The sequence below is a fragment of the Hippichthys cyanospilos genome, chromosome 20 (assembly GCF_059441005.1).
Source record: "Hippichthys cyanospilos isolate Australia breed blue-spotted pipefish chromosome 20, RoL_Hcya_1.0, whole genome shotgun sequence".
Taxonomy (NCBI): Eukaryota; Metazoa; Chordata; class Actinopteri; order Syngnathiformes; family Syngnathidae; genus Hippichthys; species Hippichthys cyanospilos.
This window is the reverse complement of record NC_142388.1, coordinates 15,834,546-15,853,545: the sequence shown is the minus strand read 5'-3', so window position 1 is coordinate 15,853,545 and position 19,000 is coordinate 15,834,546. Positions and strand designations below refer to the sequence as shown.

Below are 19,000 nucleotides of genomic sequence, written 5' to 3'. Positions count from 1 at the left end.
TTAAATGAACATAAAAACTCATTGCATATAATTCATATATACAGTTATAAATATCTAAATACAATCATATACAGTGGGCCCCGTGTTATGAGATTCATTTGTTCCGCGGTTGGGCTCGTAAGGCGAATTCACTGTATGGCGGGCAGTCCAAACTATGTTGAATAGCTAATGCATTTAGAACCCCAGGTAAACACATCAAAATTGTACATACATACATACAGATGGGATTGGTTTAAAAAAAAAAAAAACGAAATATCAGACGTTTCAAAACTGATATGTGATATATTGGAAACTGAACTTTGTATTTCAAAACGTGGATTGCGTCATTTCTTATCGCAATATATCGAAATATTGATATTATAGCCCAGCACTAGATGTTTGACAACGAGACTAGAGCGAGTGAGAGTAATTATCCTAATGACGTTGGCTTGTTTACATTGTATTGGCAGGCGATGACGCCGCAAGCATTAATAGAAATACGGTTAGGTTTATTGTTTTGGAGTTGCCACGTTCAGTTGTGCAGCTGTAAACAAAATAAAAGCCACATTTTTGAGCCATATGAGTCGGACCGCTCTTTGATCTGAGCTGCTCTGCTTTGTGGATGAGCCTACGTAGTCTGTCTGTCTGTCTGTGTCTGTCTGTCTGTCTGTCTGTCTGTCTGTCTGTCTGTGTCTCTCTCTCTCTCTCTCTCTCTCTCTCTCTCTCTCTTCCCAACAAGTTCACTATCTTACAGTGTATAAGGTGTAATAATTTAAGATTTAAGTACAGTGGGTCCCCGTGTTACGAGATTAAATCCGTTCCGCGGTTGGGCTCGTAAGGCGAATTCACCGTATGGCGGGCAAACCAAACCTAAGTTAAATAGCTAATGCGTTTAGAACCCCAAGTAAAAACATCAAAATTGTACATACATATTAAAAATTGGTACCAAAATAGTATAGTAAGTGTTATGTATATATAACATACATGTATACAATCAGAAAACATCATAAATTAAAAATATAGAAAGGATTTATTTACCTATGAGTGGCGCTTGTTATGACCATATTCACGAGTAAAGATAGCCAAGGCTAGTCTCGCTTCGTATTTCTTGATTATCTCCAGCTTCGTTTCCCTATAAATCATCTTCTTACTTCTCTCTTTAACATCACTAGCAATTCTGGGACCCATGGCTAACCCATTCAAGTTTGAGTTAAGCAATAAAATGCACTATAAATACGGTTTTGTAACCACTCACGATAGAACAAAGCTTTACCATTCCGCCATTTTGAAACAAGTGAGGCCGACCAATAGCAGACCAGCATCTCCGTTGCATGGAGGCATTGACAGCAACAGAAAATAAGTGCAATTACCTAAAAACGCCTGCAGATGGAGACAAAACAACACAAATACAGCTAACCCCCTAGGGTCATGACAGTTGTTTTTGTCGCAAAGCGGGGAAAATTCCTAAAAAAAAAAAAAAAAACCTCAGTATTCCACAATCGCAACATGAAAAAAACGTAGCCAGGGACGCTGTAACCCGTGGGTCCACTGTATACTATATATCAAGTTTACATGTCACAAACTTTTTTTTTTTTTTTGCAAGATCTTAATCAATTTGGACATACTTTTTACATTTTTTAATAATATATATTTGAATCTCTTTTTGAGCACAGACATTGATTAAAATATAGTTGTTCAATAAACTGTCACCAAGAACAGATATACACATTTGCTTGACCGGTGGATTGTCTACTGGTGGCTAGCAAAAAAAAAAAAAAAAAAATCTGCACAAAAGCCGCATTGGACTATAAACCACAAGGCTCAAATAATGAGCCTTGTGGGAGGATAATGATGGAAAAAGTTGCGGCCTATAGTCTGAGACACACGTAATAATTTAGTCATCATATAGGAAAATTACTCCTCCTCTTCGCATTGTTTAAAATAGAATGGCAACAAAATATTAGCTTGTGTGATTTCAAATATCAGTGTTGTTCTGTTTTTGAGAATCAGGTCAGTTATTGATCAACAAAATGTCTTTCTGCTTAGGTGTAAATTTTGTCCAACAGAACCGTAACCAAGGGAAGCAGTGTCAAATGAAATTCTAATCTTGAGCTTATAAAAATATCAGTTTATACTGTAATTGAAAAGCTGACTTCAGTGCATGTCATTGTTTGCATATGATGTAGTCATGTTTCTTCAAAAGTGAATCAATCTGGTGAGTTTAGCTTGAAGTGCTAACATGTTTATCCTGTGTTTGAAGGTTATTTATATGGGGGTGGTCCTTTATGCTCCAGCCTTGGCACTTAATGCAGGTGAGATAAAAACTAAAAATAAAAATCCTTTTATTGTGCCACATTTGCACCACAGTCTTTTTTTTGTATTAAATGACACTTTTTTTGTTTTGGCAGGTATGTTGGTATGCTAGATATTTGAAAATCTACGTTCAACCATTAGGTGTAAAATAAGAAGTAAGAACATGCAGATGGTGAAAGCTCCACTTGTCCACACAAATCTCACATGTTCTCTCCTGGAGAATAGCTGGGCTAGGAAAAGTGACAATGGCATACAGAGGTCAACATCAGGTTTCATGACGTGAAATGAGATAGAAAACAAAATAAGAACACTTATGAATGAATAAATCACACTGAGGAGCGAATGTTGGTGAGTGCCCACCAATATAGCAGCACATTTGTTCAAGGTGGCCTGTACTGCTCTTGTTGCAAGGAAATTTTGAAAGTCAATAGGCATTTCAGCACAACTATACTCCATGCTCACGGCGCATTTTGAAATTTTGTGACCAAAAGTGGACAAAATTTTAGACCACAAAACCACCATAAACCATAAAAGCAGGTCTATTTTGAGGCGCAGGTTGTGTAAAACAAATTTGATGCATTTGATTTAATGTGCGCTGGGAGAGAGATTCAGCTCTGGTGACGTGTGGTGCATTTGTATTCATAAATATGAACAATAGGCATGTGCATGTGATAATACTAATCAATTGATTGAAAAAAATTTAATCATTGTCATCTGAAAAATTTGTATAAAGCTGCGCTAACACACACACACACCCCGTGACAATTAGTTATTATTAAATATTGATGGAGGGTGTCCACTTATTTTATTTTTCATTTTGTTAATAAAAATTTATTTCAAACTGTCACTGTATAAATGAAACTATGTATATAATAAAATGATGTACATAATAAAACATTTCGTAAATTGATTTTTTTATTATACATTTCAAACTGTCATTGCAGACTTGAAGAAATATATAATAGAAGTTATATACATACAAGTATATTCTTTACATCTTATTTTATGATATTACTTCATATGAATTAGGAACTGTCATTCTAGAAATTATTGTGTAACAATAGATGCATGCATTTAATAATGTATTCTATGCAATTATATGAGCCGGCTACTCGTACTTTGACACACACATGGCGTGCACAGCCCCAGTCTGTCCGCGCTAACTGCGCCTGTCAATTGTCAAAACTCAGTCTGGTCCCAATCTGACCAAGCCTGCGTCTCGCTGATCGTCCGACTCTCAGCAGGTTATTATACTGTGTATAATTAATTTATTTAACTGGGATAAAATGTTAATCAAATGAGGAATTAATCATGAAACCGTAAAGGGACACTGTTTAGGATTTAAACCATTTTTCATTAAAAACGAATAAACTAAATGACTATAAATTTAAAAAACTTGCAAATAAATGTGTTCTTAACAATCAATAGTATGTTTTAAATATAATCGTAGGTCTAGTTATCATTAAATTATATTACATGGGGGGTGGCACTCCTCCGGAGGCTGACATGTCTGTTATAGCTGCGGACAATGGTAAATGCAGCACCTCCTACTGTCCGTGATGAAAAACTGTCAAATCTTACACGGTGTCCCTTTAAGATGAAAAGGTGATTGCGTGTTTAACTGCAAATTCAGTCTCCCTGTGCAATATGCAAGCAGGCATATTTTAGAGAGACATCTAAGACATGCACTTCGGATGTCATTTAATGAGGGAAAAAAATCGGAACAAAACTGTGTAAAATGTCATCAAAATGTATTTTTTTATGTGGTCAAATACATTTTGACTCATGATGAGAAATGGATCATGTCAACCATAGATGACACAAAATGTAAATGTACTAATAGTGTTGCTGTATTTGCTTACAGTCACTGGTTTTGACTTATGGGGAGCAGTGCTTGCCATGGGTCTTGTGTGCACCCTCTATACCTCCTTGGTAAGTCAGGAGTTCTCTTATATTGAGTCTTATTGTGAAAACTTTCTTAATTATTTTCTTGATTTTTTTTATATTTAAATTTCATGCTGAATGTGAATGTTCTGTAATTTGACTTTGTAAGCATATGCACATGTCCTCGTGTTTCTTTTCCTTCTTGAACATATTGTAATATTAATTTTTCATAAAGTCTTTGTTATGTTGTACTCCTTCACAGAATTCTGGAAAAATGTTGCCGCTAGTGTGATTCAGATGTACCGTATAACCCGGGAAGTTACGTGATTCAGGCTTATACTGCATATTATTTACACCTTCCTCAAAAAGAAACTTATTTAGCATTTCCATGAGTAAAAAAATCATATTTTGTCGATAATTAGATAACTTTTATTTTTATTATTATGTTATTTTTCTTGTAATGAATACATTTTAATGCACATTTAAATGCACAAAAAATACATTGTTTAAAGTGCCAAACATTAAACAAACAAACAAACAAAAAAAACATTAATGCAAATATTGTAGTAACTACAGTAATGAGTAAATACAATAGTGATTTTACTTCAGGGCACCACCGCCAGCTGTCAGGGCTGACAGAGAAATAAGGCATAAATAATAATAATAATAATAATATTAATATTAATGCAATGAAATCCCAAGGCGCTTTACATTGCGCAGCACAAAAACACACAGTAACCAATGGTGGCAAACTACATTGTGTACCCACAGCTGCTAATTTGACTGTAACCCTAACCCTAATCCTAACCCTAACCCTGGGGCAGACTGACACAGGCAAGGCTGCCATACTGCGCCTGCAGCCCCTCCAGCCAGCAACTGTAGGCAAGGTGGATGAAGACACAACAACACGTGATTCTGACAGAGCAGGAATCGAACAGCCAACCCTTCAGTTACTGGACGACCCTCTCTACTGCCTGAGCCACGCCCGCCCCAATTACCAATATTTCTTTACCAATTAAACAGATACATTTAAACCAAACAAACTTTACGTGTACCACCAAGCTTGTGAGCTTACCGAAAGACAAGCTAATGCTAACGTTCGTTCATAAGCACATTTACGTTTGGAAACAAATTTAAGTAACTCTTGCATGAGTGACAACTCACCTCTGACGGACACACATACACACACACATAGCTTCAAGCTGTGTATGCAAGCAATGGTTAGGTGCGTACCACCACCTACTGTACAAGAGTATAGCACTCAAGCCTATCTTTCAGCCTAGTTGCCCTCCATTGCACATCTGGCTTAATAAGGAAAGGACATGAATCTCGTGGCAAGCCTGAACGAGAAATGTTGTGGCGTTCGATCTCGCGAGATCTCATCTGGTGAGATCTCGTCCCATCCCTTGTAACGACCCATTACGGCTCACCTCTTTTCTAGATTTGATCATGTGATGTTCGCAAGCTGAATCGTTGTTGGTTTTTACCTCAGCCTTGAGTATTTGTCATTTTCAGATTTAATTGTACATGAATAATAATGAAGTTATAAAATGCAGCCAAACTATTAAGTTCTACTCCTGGAAATGAATGAATAAAGTACCCCTTTTATCAAGTTGTTGCTTGTCTTAAAATAAAGACCCTTTTAAAATAATAAAATACGTATTTGTTCGGATGGGCACCAAAGAAAAAATGGAAAGCTTAAAAACTATAATGAGTAACAGTACAAAACATTGTTTTGCAAGGCCTTACTTCATCCACATGGATACTGGCAAATATTTCTGACTGTCATCTCACTAAAACACTTGGTACCACTGGCTGAAATCTGATTTTAATTACTTAGCATTGTTCACCATGAATTCTAAGTTATTCTTCTCTTGTCACATTCTTTCTATGTCCTTGCATTATTTCATAGTGTCCTATAAAGCCAACAGAAGAAAACAAAACACATGCTGTTCATCCTTGACCAGATTATTTCTCAAACTGTTAGTCAAAACACTAAATTGTACAACCTGCATGCTTGTGCTCTATCAACATGATCTTTGCAGGATCAAATATGCTAGTCCTTTTATTTGTTGGTCGAACTTCAAGTCGACAAATATACAATTTAAAAGATGTTGAAGAGGTAATAATGTTTAATTAGTCATTACTGGGCTATAAAACATGTCCAGTTGTGTCATGATTGTGTGTGAATGTGTCCCACAGGGCGGCCTAAAGGCGGTGATGTGGACCGATGTCTTCCAGACTATAGTAATGTTTGCAGGGCAGCTGGCGGTTATCATCGTAGGTGCATATCAGGCAGGGGGAATCGCTGAGGTCTGGAGGAAAGCAGTGAATGGCAGCCGCATTGCAGGACTTGAGTGAGTAAACACTGTGCATATTGTAAATGGTAAATGACTAGTTAGTGTAAAGCGATTTGCGTACCCAAGGTAGAAAAGCGCTTTATACAGTAAGTCAAAGTCTATTTACCATATACCTCATTGTGAGCATCACATGACCGATCCCACAAAAAAGTTGAGCCGAGATTTGTTGTTGCTATTTTAAAATCTTGTTAATATAAATTATTTGTGGTTGGTAGCAAGGGATCTAAAGATGTTGTATGTGTGCAAAAATGGGATAAAAGACGGTGATAAAAAAAAAAAAAACGCTTTTCAGTAGCCTTTGTGAACGTGACCCACGCTTCATAATTCCTTTTTGCAGCCTAACTTCCTTGCTTGTTGCTAGTGATGGGTCCCACAACACCCGACGCACCGAAGCATGTGCCGAACTCACAGAACGACCCCTGTGTCGGTCCGTTAACCGCTTTAAGATAGTCACGTGACCGTGCCATGAACTGTGTCAACACAGCAAAAGCGCACCAAACTGTGTTTATAAGGAAGTGGGTGTGTCAACATGACGCAACCGCTAAAACAAGCCAAATCACATGGTTGCTTCACTGCCTTGTGAGCGTGTTATCACTCCCAACATTCCAATAATACACATTGCAGATATTTTTCCATAATTCAATTTTTTTCGAACCAATTAATTTCCAATGGGAAACAGTCCCATTCGTTGTCAGTTGGAATTTTATCTGTCATTCCTAGTGGGGAGAGAGTCCCATTTGTTCTCAATTTGAATTTTATGTCAGACAACAAATGGCTGCTTGGTACGGTAGTTAAAGTACTGGACCAATACGGGAGGAGTCCATAGTTCGACCTCAGATCGTATTTGCATTTCCTTCACTTCTCAGATAATTAATTTTTTTTATTTTGATAGTTCCTATTTCATATTATTCTCCATACCCACGAAAGGACTGCATGTATTTTTCTTATTCTAAATGTTTATCCTTTTCCCACAAATTCTAATTTTCTATTCCAAAAAGTTCCATTGACTTACATTGGGCAAATTGACATTTGACTATAAACAGTTACGTAAAAAGTTTATTAAATTTGACATGAGCTCATCAATTATATTTAATACTTTATAATAGTCTGTCATAATTCCTAGTTTATTAGGTCTAGTGCAGTGATGAGCAGAGTACACAGATTATTTACTTGAGTAAAAGTAAAGCTATTGTATGTAAAAACGACTTGCGCTGATGCAAAAATATACTCTTAAAAAGTAAAAGTACAGGCTCTGAAATGTACTTAAAAGTACAATAAAAAGTCAAAAGTTTTTTGGTTTTTTTAAAGATCACAATTCCAATTGATTTTTTTCTATGCCGTTAAGATAAATATCGTCAGTTATGTTGAAGAAGGGACGGCTCGGTGGAAGAGCTGGCTTCTTCACACTTTTGAAAAACATGCATGGAAATCAGGGGTGTCAAACTCATTTTCGCTTGTAGGCCCCATAGAGGAAACTTTTTTCCTAAGTGGGCCGGACAAATAAGACCATGGTGTATATCAGTGGTGGAGCGTCAGAGCCAGCAAGGCACCTCCTTGCTGGCCTTACATAATGTGACATCATTACATAAACTATAATAATTATATCTATAATGAAAGTCACAGCCTCATAGCCACCTGAACAGGTGGGTGAGCCAAACAGACACCACTCACAGATACCACCAATTTCATTATGGCCCGAGCAGCGACCGCTACATAGTAAAGATTAAACACATATTTTGATGCCTCGCCTCCATCCCAATTGTCGGCGGATCTTCACGAAAATTAGAGCAATTGTGCCTCCCAGTCTGATAAACAACAGGAGAAGCAAGGAGCACTGGCAGCAAAAAATATAGCAATTCCTTAATGTTTTTATGTACTCTGCTCAGCCTCTTGAAGTGATTTCGCTTAAATGTTATCTGAAAAGCCATAAGACATGCCTATTGCCCTCCACCAAATATTACAATATTTCGATAATGGGCGTGGCCTATACAGCAGCGCAAAGTCACACAACTGAATCAATAAAAGCTCCCACATATTACCACCTTCTCTTAATTTCACAAATTGGTAAGAGTCCTGTACTGAAGTCATCTACAAGTTATTTTTCATCGTAGTGCTTACACCATCGTATCGAACAAAATAATATAACATAATTTTTGCGTTTTCTATATACTTAATTGAGCCTGTTGATGAAATGTAACAAAAATTGGACATTTTCTAACGCATTGACTTCTATTATTCATTAACCCCAACGTGCTTATACCCAAACACGTTCATACTGCTACTTGTTCATTCCCCAACCTGTTTATACCCCAACTTGCACAGGTCTGCGAGGGCCCTGAATAGCCGCTTGCAGCTCAAGTTATTATTCTTCTCCGAAATGAATCACATTTTTGAGGGCCTAAACATGCACGAAAAGTCACCAAATTTTGCACAGTCGTCAGGCCTGCCGAAAATTTTGATATTTTAGTTATTTGTTAAACAATGCAAAAAAAAAAAAATGGCTCTGCAGCACCAACTAAGATTAAAAAAGTGCAGCTAGTCCCAGCCCGTTTGACCTAGTTCTACTAAAATTTTTAGGCATATGTAGGACGTCAAGACCTACAAAAAAGTCACCACGAGCCATGTACAGAAAAAGATTTATGAATTTTTGAATGTGCATTTTTGGCCCATTTTTGGACGTTTGCCGGTCCCAAACTGCTCCTTGTTTCTCCTAAACGCTTGACCCGATCGACTTCAAATTTGCTGTGGTGCATCATCAGACAGGGGCACAACCAGGCACAATTTGGTGAAGATCCTCTGACATATATGATGGGGGCGGGGCTTCAAAATATGTTTTCAATTTTTCCTTCGCCAAGAGTGACAAAAACCTAAATAAGTCTCTTGTACAAGCTTAAAAAAAAATCTAAAACTTCGCAGATACATGAAGACTCATGCCTTTATTACCTATGAACAAAAAGTTTTTTAAATCGCTTATAGGGCCGCCTAGTGGTAAATAAAAATGTCATTTTTTATATTTTCATGTACTGTGCTAAGTCTGTTTGAGTAAACTAATTGAAAATTGGTCAGAATACCATTAAGACATGGAACACAAAGGTTCCCAAATTTTATGACTTTTCAATAAAGGGCGTGGTTTGTACGCCACCTCAGTCAGATGTCTCACCAAAACGAAAAAATTGGCTGTAATTGGCCCCAAAATGGCCTTAATAAGTGGAAAAAAAGCCTCCCTCTCCCGGCTCGTTTTACCTAGAGCTATAAAAATTTGTAGGCATAAGTAGGACCTCAAGCCCTACAAATAAGGTCAAATGTACAGAAAAAGAGTTTCGAATTTTTGAATGTGCACTTTTGGCCCGTTTTTGCTCGTTTGCAGGTCCCAGGCTCCTTCTTTCTTACGATGTTTCAATAATAGGCGTCTATGTCTATTTTCATTTCGCAGATTAATCGGACCAGTAAAAGAGGCTGCAATTTGACCCAGATGATCTGATCTTCTCACAATTTCACACATTGGTTGAGAATTTATCGACAAACATATATCCCAGTATTAAGTTAGCGCCACCTATTGGCAGCAAAAAATGTCATTCGTCGAAAGATTACAGTCAATCCTGTTTGGATTGACCGACAGCTACAAAACCTTTTAGGCATATGTAGGACTGTAAGACCTACAAAAAAGTCATTGGAAGTCATGTGCTAGGATGTACAGAAAAATAATTATGATTTTTTTTTTATGTGCAACTTCGCCCTGTTCTTGTACATTGGCTAGTCTCAAACTCGTGCCTTCTTAAACGGTTCACCCGATTAATTTCTACTTTGGCATGGACTATTAGCAGATATAGCGGCACAAATATGCCAAAAATTGTGAAGATCCCATGACTTGTAAGATGTGGGCGGAGCTTCAAATTATTTTGAATATTTCCTTCGCCAAGAGTGGCAAAAACCTTAATAACTCAGGTGTTTCAGCTTCAAACCCTGTGAAACTCTTCAGGGACTTTAAAAGTCATGCCCTAATACAGCTATGTGATAAACTTTCAAATCATTTACAGCGCCACCTAGTGGCGGACAAAAATCTAATTTTTTACACTTTCATGTACTGTGCAATGCTTGTTTGACTAAATGAACTCAAAAATGGTCAGAAAAGCTATGACAGAGTGGAAAATGAAGGTTCTCAACGTTTATGACTTTTCCATAGAGGGCATGGCCTCTATGCCAACTCAAAGTCCGATGACTCGCCCAAACGGTAAAAGTTGCTGTAATTGGACCTAGATGATCTGATGTTTGCAAAACTTCGTACAGTCGGCCCCCGGCTTACGAACACCCTGATTTACGAACAATTCGCCTTACGAGCGTGGATCACGGAGATTTTTTTCCCCCACTTACGAACAAACCTTTCGCCTTACGAGCAATCCGACATGCCAGCCATTGAGTATGTAAATATGTTCTCGCTTAACTACGTCAACAAATTCAGCAGTTGCGTCACTTTAATCATCAGTAGATACTTGTAGCAGCAACGTGAACGCTATTGCTCTTACAACGTCACACTGACTGTCTCACTCACGGTGTCTAAATATATTACCATTTAAGTGTAGTGTTTGTACAGCTAAACGGAAAAACAGCTGACATGAAATTAAATGTGCCGATTGCAGGACAAAGAATTGTTATTGGTTTAAATGTGTGTTTTTTTTTAAATTAATTGTCAATACATTCCAACCGTTTAAAAAAAAAAGTGCGAATAATTATCAGTCAGTCAAGGAGATGCGAATATGCTATTGGTCGATTAAGGTCACCCGGTCTCACTCACGGAGATGCTATTGGCCGGCGTCACACGTCAATCACAGAAATGCCGATATGCTATTGGCCGAACGCCTTTATCTAGCTTGATGGCACAGCTGGTTGGGATGGAAGGAAGGAGAGAAAACCCTGACTGAAAAAGTTACTGTGACACTGTAAGACCAATAGCATAACTGCTTTGCCGTGTTGACTTTGAGTATTGGTCTCTGCTCTCCTCTGCTTACACCCAGCTCAAGTCACATCGTTCCAAAGGTAAAAGTCATTTTTCCTTTGTATTTGTTATTTAATGCAACTGTACAGTAGATTATGTCACTCAATTTTAATATATGTATACAGTGTGATGTTTTTACCTAAGGCTTCTGCGCGCGTTGCACGCATTCACGAATTAACATGGGTTTGGATTGCCCGCTATACGAGCAATTCAAGATACGAGCGTAGCCGCTGAACGGATTAAGTTCGTAACCCGGGGGCCCACTGTATATGGAATGGGTGTCCAATGTGAAACACACCAACAAGCCTATTTTTTATCATAGCATGTGCGACACCTAGTGGCAACAAAAAATATAGCACTTCCTTAACGTTTTTATCTACTCTGCAGAGCCCCTTAAATTGATATCCCTTAAATAATGTCTGAAAAGCCATTGGCCACGCCTAATGCCCTCTACCAAATAGTACGATGTTTCGATAATGGGCGTGGCCTATACGACAGTGCAAAGTCACACAACTGTAACAATAAAAGCTACAGTAACTCCACCCACATTATACCACCTTCTCTAAATTTTACAAACTTGATAAGTCCTGCACTGAAGTCATCTAAAACTAATTTTTCATCGTTCATACTCCTTGTTCATACCCCGACCTGTTCATACCCCAACGTGCACAGGTCTGCGAGGGCCCTTTATAGCTGCTTGCAGCTCTAGTTATTATTATTATTCTCCAAAGTTAATCTCATTTTCGATGGCCTAAACATGCATGAAAACTCACTAAAATTTGCACACTCATCAGGCCTGCTGTAAAATTTGGTATTTTGGTGTTTTCATACATAAAATCTAAAAAATTGATTTTTAGCGCCACCTAGAGTCGAACACTTCTCCTGGGTCACGGCCAGTTTCACCTTGAGCTTTGAAATTTTTTAGGCTTATATAGCACCTCAAGAGTTACAAAAAGGTTATAGAGCGCCATATGCTAGGATGTACAGAACCAGAGATATGATTTTTTTTTATGTGCCTTTTTGGACCATTTTTGGATGTTTGCAGGTAGCAAATTTGTCTTAATAGTTCCTAAACAACTAAGCCGATCAACTTTAAATTTGGCGTGCTCCATAATCACGCTTAGGGCCACATTTGTGTGAAATTTCGTGAAGATCGGCCAACATATATGATGGGGGCGGGGCTTTAAATTATGTGTGACAAATTTCCTTCGCCATGAGGAAGTGCAAGCCTCAAAAAATCTGACACTTTACAGAAAATTTACTAGTTATGTCCTTAAAATAACTGCATGATAAATTTTAAAATTATTTACAGCGCCACCTAGTTACAGACAAAAATGTCATTTTTTAAACTTTCATGTATTGTGCAAAGCTCAAAAGAGTAAATGGGCTGAAAATTTGTACGAATAGCATCGAGACTTAGAGAAAATGCGTTATCAAGTTTTACGTCTTTGTGATAAAGGGGGTGGTCTGTATGCCACCTCATAGTCGGAGTTTGCTTAAATCTGCAAAACTTGCTGTAATTTAGCCCAGATGATCCTTCAAATGGCAGCCCCTTCCGACCTGTGTGACCTAGAGCTACGAAATTTTTTATGCATATGTAGGACCTCAAGACCTACAAAAACATTATCGAGCGCCATATGTTAGGATGTACAGACGAGCGCCATATGTTAGGATGTACAGAACCAGAGTTATCAATTGTTGAATGTAGAATTTTCTACATTTTTCTACATTTCTACATTTTCTACATTTTTCGGTACCGAAACCCATGACCCGATCAACTTCAAATTTGGCATGCCGCATTATCTTACATAGGAGCACGCCTGGGGAAAATTTTGAGAAGATCGGCTTACAAATATGATGGGGGCGGGGCTTAAAAAAAAGTGTTCCAAAGTCAAATTTCCTTCGCCATTAGCAACAAAAACCCTAATAAATCCAATGTGCAAGCTTGAAATAATCTGAAACTTTACAGAAAATCTACTAGTAATTACTTTAAAATATCTGCATGGTTATTTTTCAAATTACTTACAGCGCCACCTATTTACAAACAAAAATGTCATTTTTTAAACTTTCATGTGTTGTGCTAAGCCCATAAGAGTAACTGTACTGAAAATTTGTCAGAATAGCATCGAGACTTGGAGAATAAAGGTATCCAAATTTTATGACTTTGTGATAAAGTGGGTTGTCTGTATGCCACCCCAAAGTCGGAGTTTGCTCAAATCATCTAAACTTACTGTAATTGAGCCCAGGTGATCATAAAACGGCAGCCAGTTCTGACCCGTTTGACCAAGAGCTACGAAATTTTTTATGTATATGTAGGACCTCAAGACCTACAAAAACATTATAGAGCGCCATGTGTTAGGATGTACAGAACCACAGTTATCAACTGTTGAATGTAGAATTTGGCCCGATTTTGTACATTTTTCAGTACCAAAACCGTTGACCCGATCAACTTCACATTTGATGTGCTCCATTATCTGTGGCACAACTGGGCAAAATTTTGTGAAGATCGACTAACATATATGATGGGGGCGGGGTTTCAAAATACTTGATTCAAATTTCCTTTACCACCAATGACAAAAACCTTAGTAATTCAATTTTTGCACTGTGCTATTGTTGTTTAAGCAAATTAACTGAAAATTGACCACAATAGCATTGAGGCATGAAATATAAAGGTTCTCCAATTTTACAAATTTTTGCTAATGGTTGCGGCCATTACGTTGTCTCAAAGTTCGGTGTCTCCCCAATACCAAAACGTTTCTGTAATTGAACTCAGATGGTCTTATCTTTTCTAAATTTCATATAGTTGATGGGAGTCCAATGTAAAACACACCTTGTAAACATTTTTTTGTCTTACTGCGAGCGCCACCTAGTGGGAGCAAAAAATGTCATTATAGCCGAAGAATTGCAGCCAAACTCAGTTGGTTCATCTTACAGCTATCAACATTTGTAGGCAAATGCAGGACCCTAAGACCTAAATAACAATCAAAGACAGCCATACCCTAGGATTTGAAGAAAAAGTTACGGATTTTTGAATTTGCAAATTTGATGCATTTACGGCCTTTTGTAAGTCTTACACTGCTGCCGCCTTCTCTTATACTGTTGACGCCATCAACTTTCAATTTGGCCTAGAACATTATCAAACTTAGAGGCACAACTGGTCCAAAAATAGTCACGCTCCCATGAATTAAATGATGGAGGTGCGCTTTCAAAACATGGTAAATTTTTCCTTCGCCCCGAGTGACAAAAACCTTTATTACTCAGCTGAACAAGCTTTAAAATATCTAAAAATTGACAGTATCATTTAGACACATGGTCTAAATCTTCAACATGACACATTTCCAAATTACCAATAGCGGCACCTGGTGGCAGACAAAAAAGTTAATTTTTACACTTTCATGTTCTGTGCTATGCCGGTGTCAGTAAATTCACTGAAAATTAGTCAGGAAAATATTGAGATAGATAACATTAAGTATCTTAAGTTTTATTACTTCAAATTTGGGTGTGGACATTACTCCGCCTCAAAATCCGATGTCTGGCCAGACAGGTAAAACTTAATGTACTTGGACCAAGATGATCTTTTTTAAATTTCATTTCATGGGAGTACAATGCTAAACACACTTTTTTTTCCCCTTGTTGTGCGGGCGCCACCTGGTGACAGCAAAAAAAACCAAAAAACAATTACATATTATTTTATATGTACCTTGTCGAGCCTGGCAAAGTAACATCACTGATTTTTTTTCCTGACAGGCCTACAGACACGCCTAATTTCCTCCACCTAATATTACAATGTTTTGATAATGGCCGTGGCCTATACAGCAGTGCTCATTACCACGATTTATCGTAACAGTAAATGCTGAAAACATATCTTTTCACACGGTTTGACCCAGATGATCTCATCTTGTCACGACTTCATATATTGAATAAAAGTAATTTCCTAAAGACATCAACAAACATATTCCATTGCAGTGTGGGAATCACCTTGTGGCAGAAAATAATGTATTACCGATTTTTTGATTCCAATTACTTCGTTGAGCCCGTTGAATAAATGCTAAGGATATTTTTACCTTTTCTAAAACATTGACTTCTACTTTTCGCTTGCATATGCACTAATACATTCATACCCAAATATGTTCATACCTCGAACTGTTCATCCTTCAACGTGCTTAGGTCTGCGAGGGCCCGTTATAGCTGCTTGCAGGTCTAGTTTAATTTGTTTTCGTTGTTTTTTTTCTATTGTTTGTCTTTTAGCTACAACTATACTTGCCAATACATTGTGTGTCTTTGGTTACTTATTGTATGTTACACTTAAATGCATGGGTAGGAATGAATGGTGTTGTTTAAAATCTTTGCTGAATAGTGTCTATATACCTTATGCTTGTTCTTGGCCTCATGCTATGGCTACTATTTCCCATGGGGAAAAACTTTCAATGTCACAATCAAGTGGCCAATACCGTGCTAAATACTGAGCTGTCAATGCTGCACTATCGTTAGCTTAACACAGTAACTACGGTTAAACAGCTGTTAAAAAAAAGAAGCAGATTCTGCACATACCAGTTGTCCCAAGTTCTCCCTTCCGCCATTCCTGGTGACCGCAAAGCGGCCCCCATGATTCATTCCTGCCCCCTGAGTGAGACGTTGAACGTTCCCAAAGTTGATTGGCTGTCGCGATGCGACACGCGAAAAAGTTCGCCCTATGCGCCATTGCGCCCTGTCGCGCGAACTCCATTGACTACAATACAAAACGGTCCGCTCTTTTGCCTCAATTGCGTATCACTTATTTCCAGCCCACCATTTAGAAGTTGCAGAATGTAATTTTTTAAATACATGTTGCTCATTTTGTTGTAGCCTGAACCCAGATCCTTTGGAACGTCACACCTTCTGGACATTAGGTGTGGGTGGAATCTTCCTGATGTTGGCTCTGTATGGCGTCAACCAAGCTCAAGTCCAGCGATACCTCAGTTCTCGCACTGAGAAAGAAGCTATTATGTGAGTGTCAGAGTTAAATTGCAGTATTGTATTAATAGTATCCAACTTTGAATTTACAGTATGTATGTAAAAAAAAATGTCCTCACAAATAATGTTTTTTTTTAGGTCGTGCTATGTCGTTTTCCCCTGCCAGCAGATCGTCTTGTGTTTAGGTTGTCTGATGGGGCTGGTTATGTTTGCTCGCTATGGAGAGGACAGCCCTTTAGATAAGGGCTATGTCAAAACAAATGATCAGGTAAACATTAATTAAGTTATGGTTCATCATATCTGTGGTGACACAAAAGCCATAACTGCTGATAGGAAATATGTTCTCATGTCTGTGTCTTTTTGCCAGATGGTGTTATACTTTGTGATGGACGTATTCAAGGACCTGCCCGGCCTCGCAGGATTGTTTGTGGCCTGTCTCTTCAGTGGAGCGCTCAGGTAAACAACTCATTTAGCCAGTGCACATCCACTGCTGACAAAAGTACAACCATTTAGGTTTACGATTTTAGAGTAATTTGCGAGCACTGTTATTTAAACTTTAGACTGTGGCTGCCTTTGCTTTGCTAGGTTTTACTGTCTTTGCAGAACTTAAATGTAGAAATCAAATGGAGCTTTGTATTAAGTCTTTTCGATGTCAATGATGGGAAGACTGAAAAGATGAAAAGTTACATTTCCAAATATAAATGAAACAGAAACACTGATTATTGAATGACCCATCATTAAAATGTTGGCATTTTGTTATCCACCCCAGCACCATCTCTTCAGCCTTCAACTCCCTGGCAACGGTAACCATGGAGGACCTCATTAAACCTCACTTCCCCAACATGACTGAATCTAAAGCCACACTGTTATCTAAAGGACTTGGTAATTTGGTCTTGTTTGTTCATAGATAGGAATAACTATGTTTTTGTTTTGCTAAAAAAAAAAAAAAAGACTTGTTGTGTCTCCCACAGCACTGGGCTATGGCTTGGTATGTTTGGCCATGGCATACCTTGCCTCCATAATGGGGTCTGTGTTGCAGGTAACATATCTTTTCACACGGTCATTATGTTATTTTTGATTCACTCAGTCTCGTCCTACGGTGCTGTCAAAGCTGCAGTCGACTGGTTTGTTAAATGGGAAACGCATAGTGTTGGGCATAATCTTTGTATCTCCAAAATCATCACTTTTCAATCAACCCCAATATATCAAGTTCGTTCAAACATTAACATCATAAAAAAGAACAATCCATTTTCAACTATTTTGATTGGTCTGTATTTTGCAAAAAAATAACACTCACACATGGGGCCTGACAAATACTAATAGATTGTTTTATTTTAAATCCTCCAAAATGTTACTTTTCAGCCAGGCTGCAACGATATACAAATGTACCTGTCAAAGCCAGGAGTTCTTAAACCTTTTTGACCTTGGGGCCCAATTTTCCCTATAAATACAGGATTAAATGAATTCCTCTTTTTTAATAATTTGCCGCAGCAGCAAAATATGAGCAAAAAAAAATGATAATGTCACGGATAAGATAACAACAGATCTTTACACAAAAAGATGATATATGAAGATTATCATTTTTTTAGTTATTTAATTTTTTGGGGAATTGTCTGCCAACAGCAACATCCTCTCTTTAACAGACTGAACATGCCTGCATGTTTAGTGCCAACATATTTATAAAAAAATGGATGGATGGTTATCTGTTAGTTAAATAGCAGTTCAAAATCGAAATCAGTTTCAATAGCATCTTTTTCCATCTCCCTTTGATAGTTTATTTTAGTGAACATAACACATTGTACATAATTCACATACAATCATAAATACATAAATAAAATCACATATACTGTGTCCTTTATATAAAATTTACACATCACAACTTTACCCAAAATTTTATCCATTCTCTTATTAAATTTAGACATATTTTTTTAATAATAGTTTTAACTCTTTTTGAGCACAGCCATTGTTTCACATCTTTTCAGTTCTATTTGATAGTTGTTCTAGAAATTGACACCTCAGATTCACACATTTGCTTGCTAATGGCCAGCAAAAAAAATAAATAAACAACACACACACACTCACACACACAAAAACACAGATAAGCCGCAGGGCTCAAAACATGAGGAAAAACTCGCGGCTTATAGTTCGAAAAATGCAGTACATGTACAGTTTGTTTATGTTCTTTGCACCCACAGGCAGCCTTGAGCATCTTTGGAATGGTGGGTGGACCTCTGCTGGGCCTGTTTTGCTTGGGAATGTTCTTCCCTTGGGCAAACTCTATTGTGAGTGTCCATTGTTATTTAGCCAGCAATGAGGTGGGCGACCATAATGTCAGTGATGTGCAGACTCTTTATTTTCCCACGGATAACTCCAGGGGGCATTGGTTGGATTAGCCGCAGGCCTCACCATGGCCTTCTGGATTGGCATCGGCAGTTTTGTGTTGCGTATGCCTACATCAACTGTTGTGTCACCAATAAGTACAGTCACACCACCCTCTTTTGAAAACATGACCACAGCA

The 19,000-nt window shown here is 37.9% G+C and overlaps 1 protein-coding gene across 3 annotated transcripts in view; it reads left to right on the top strand.

Annotated features, from left to right (window-relative positions):
* Positions 1 to 19,000, top strand: part of slc5a6a (solute carrier family 5 member 6a) — a 59,175-nt gene that overhangs the window by 25,752 nt on the left and 14,423 nt on the right. For all 3 annotated transcript variants that reach the window (XM_088402796.1, XM_088402794.1, XM_088402795.1), the window contains exons 4-13: positions 2,240 to 2,291; positions 4,157 to 4,224; positions 6,379 to 6,533; positions 16,375 to 16,515; positions 16,621 to 16,750; positions 16,850 to 16,938; positions 17,252 to 17,364; positions 17,454 to 17,521; positions 18,678 to 18,764; positions 18,857 to 19,000. The exon at positions 18,857 to 19,000 is cut by the window's right edge and continues 41 nt beyond it. In XM_088402796.1, coding sequence (XP_088258922.1) covers positions 2,240 to 2,291; positions 4,157 to 4,224; positions 6,379 to 6,533; positions 16,375 to 16,515; positions 16,621 to 16,750; positions 16,850 to 16,938; positions 17,252 to 17,364; positions 17,454 to 17,521; positions 18,678 to 18,764; positions 18,857 to 19,000 — 1,047 coding nt within the window. The remainder of the gene's footprint in view (positions 1 to 2,239; positions 2,292 to 4,156; positions 4,225 to 6,378; positions 6,534 to 16,374; positions 16,516 to 16,620; positions 16,751 to 16,849; positions 16,939 to 17,251; positions 17,365 to 17,453; positions 17,522 to 18,677; positions 18,765 to 18,856) is intronic.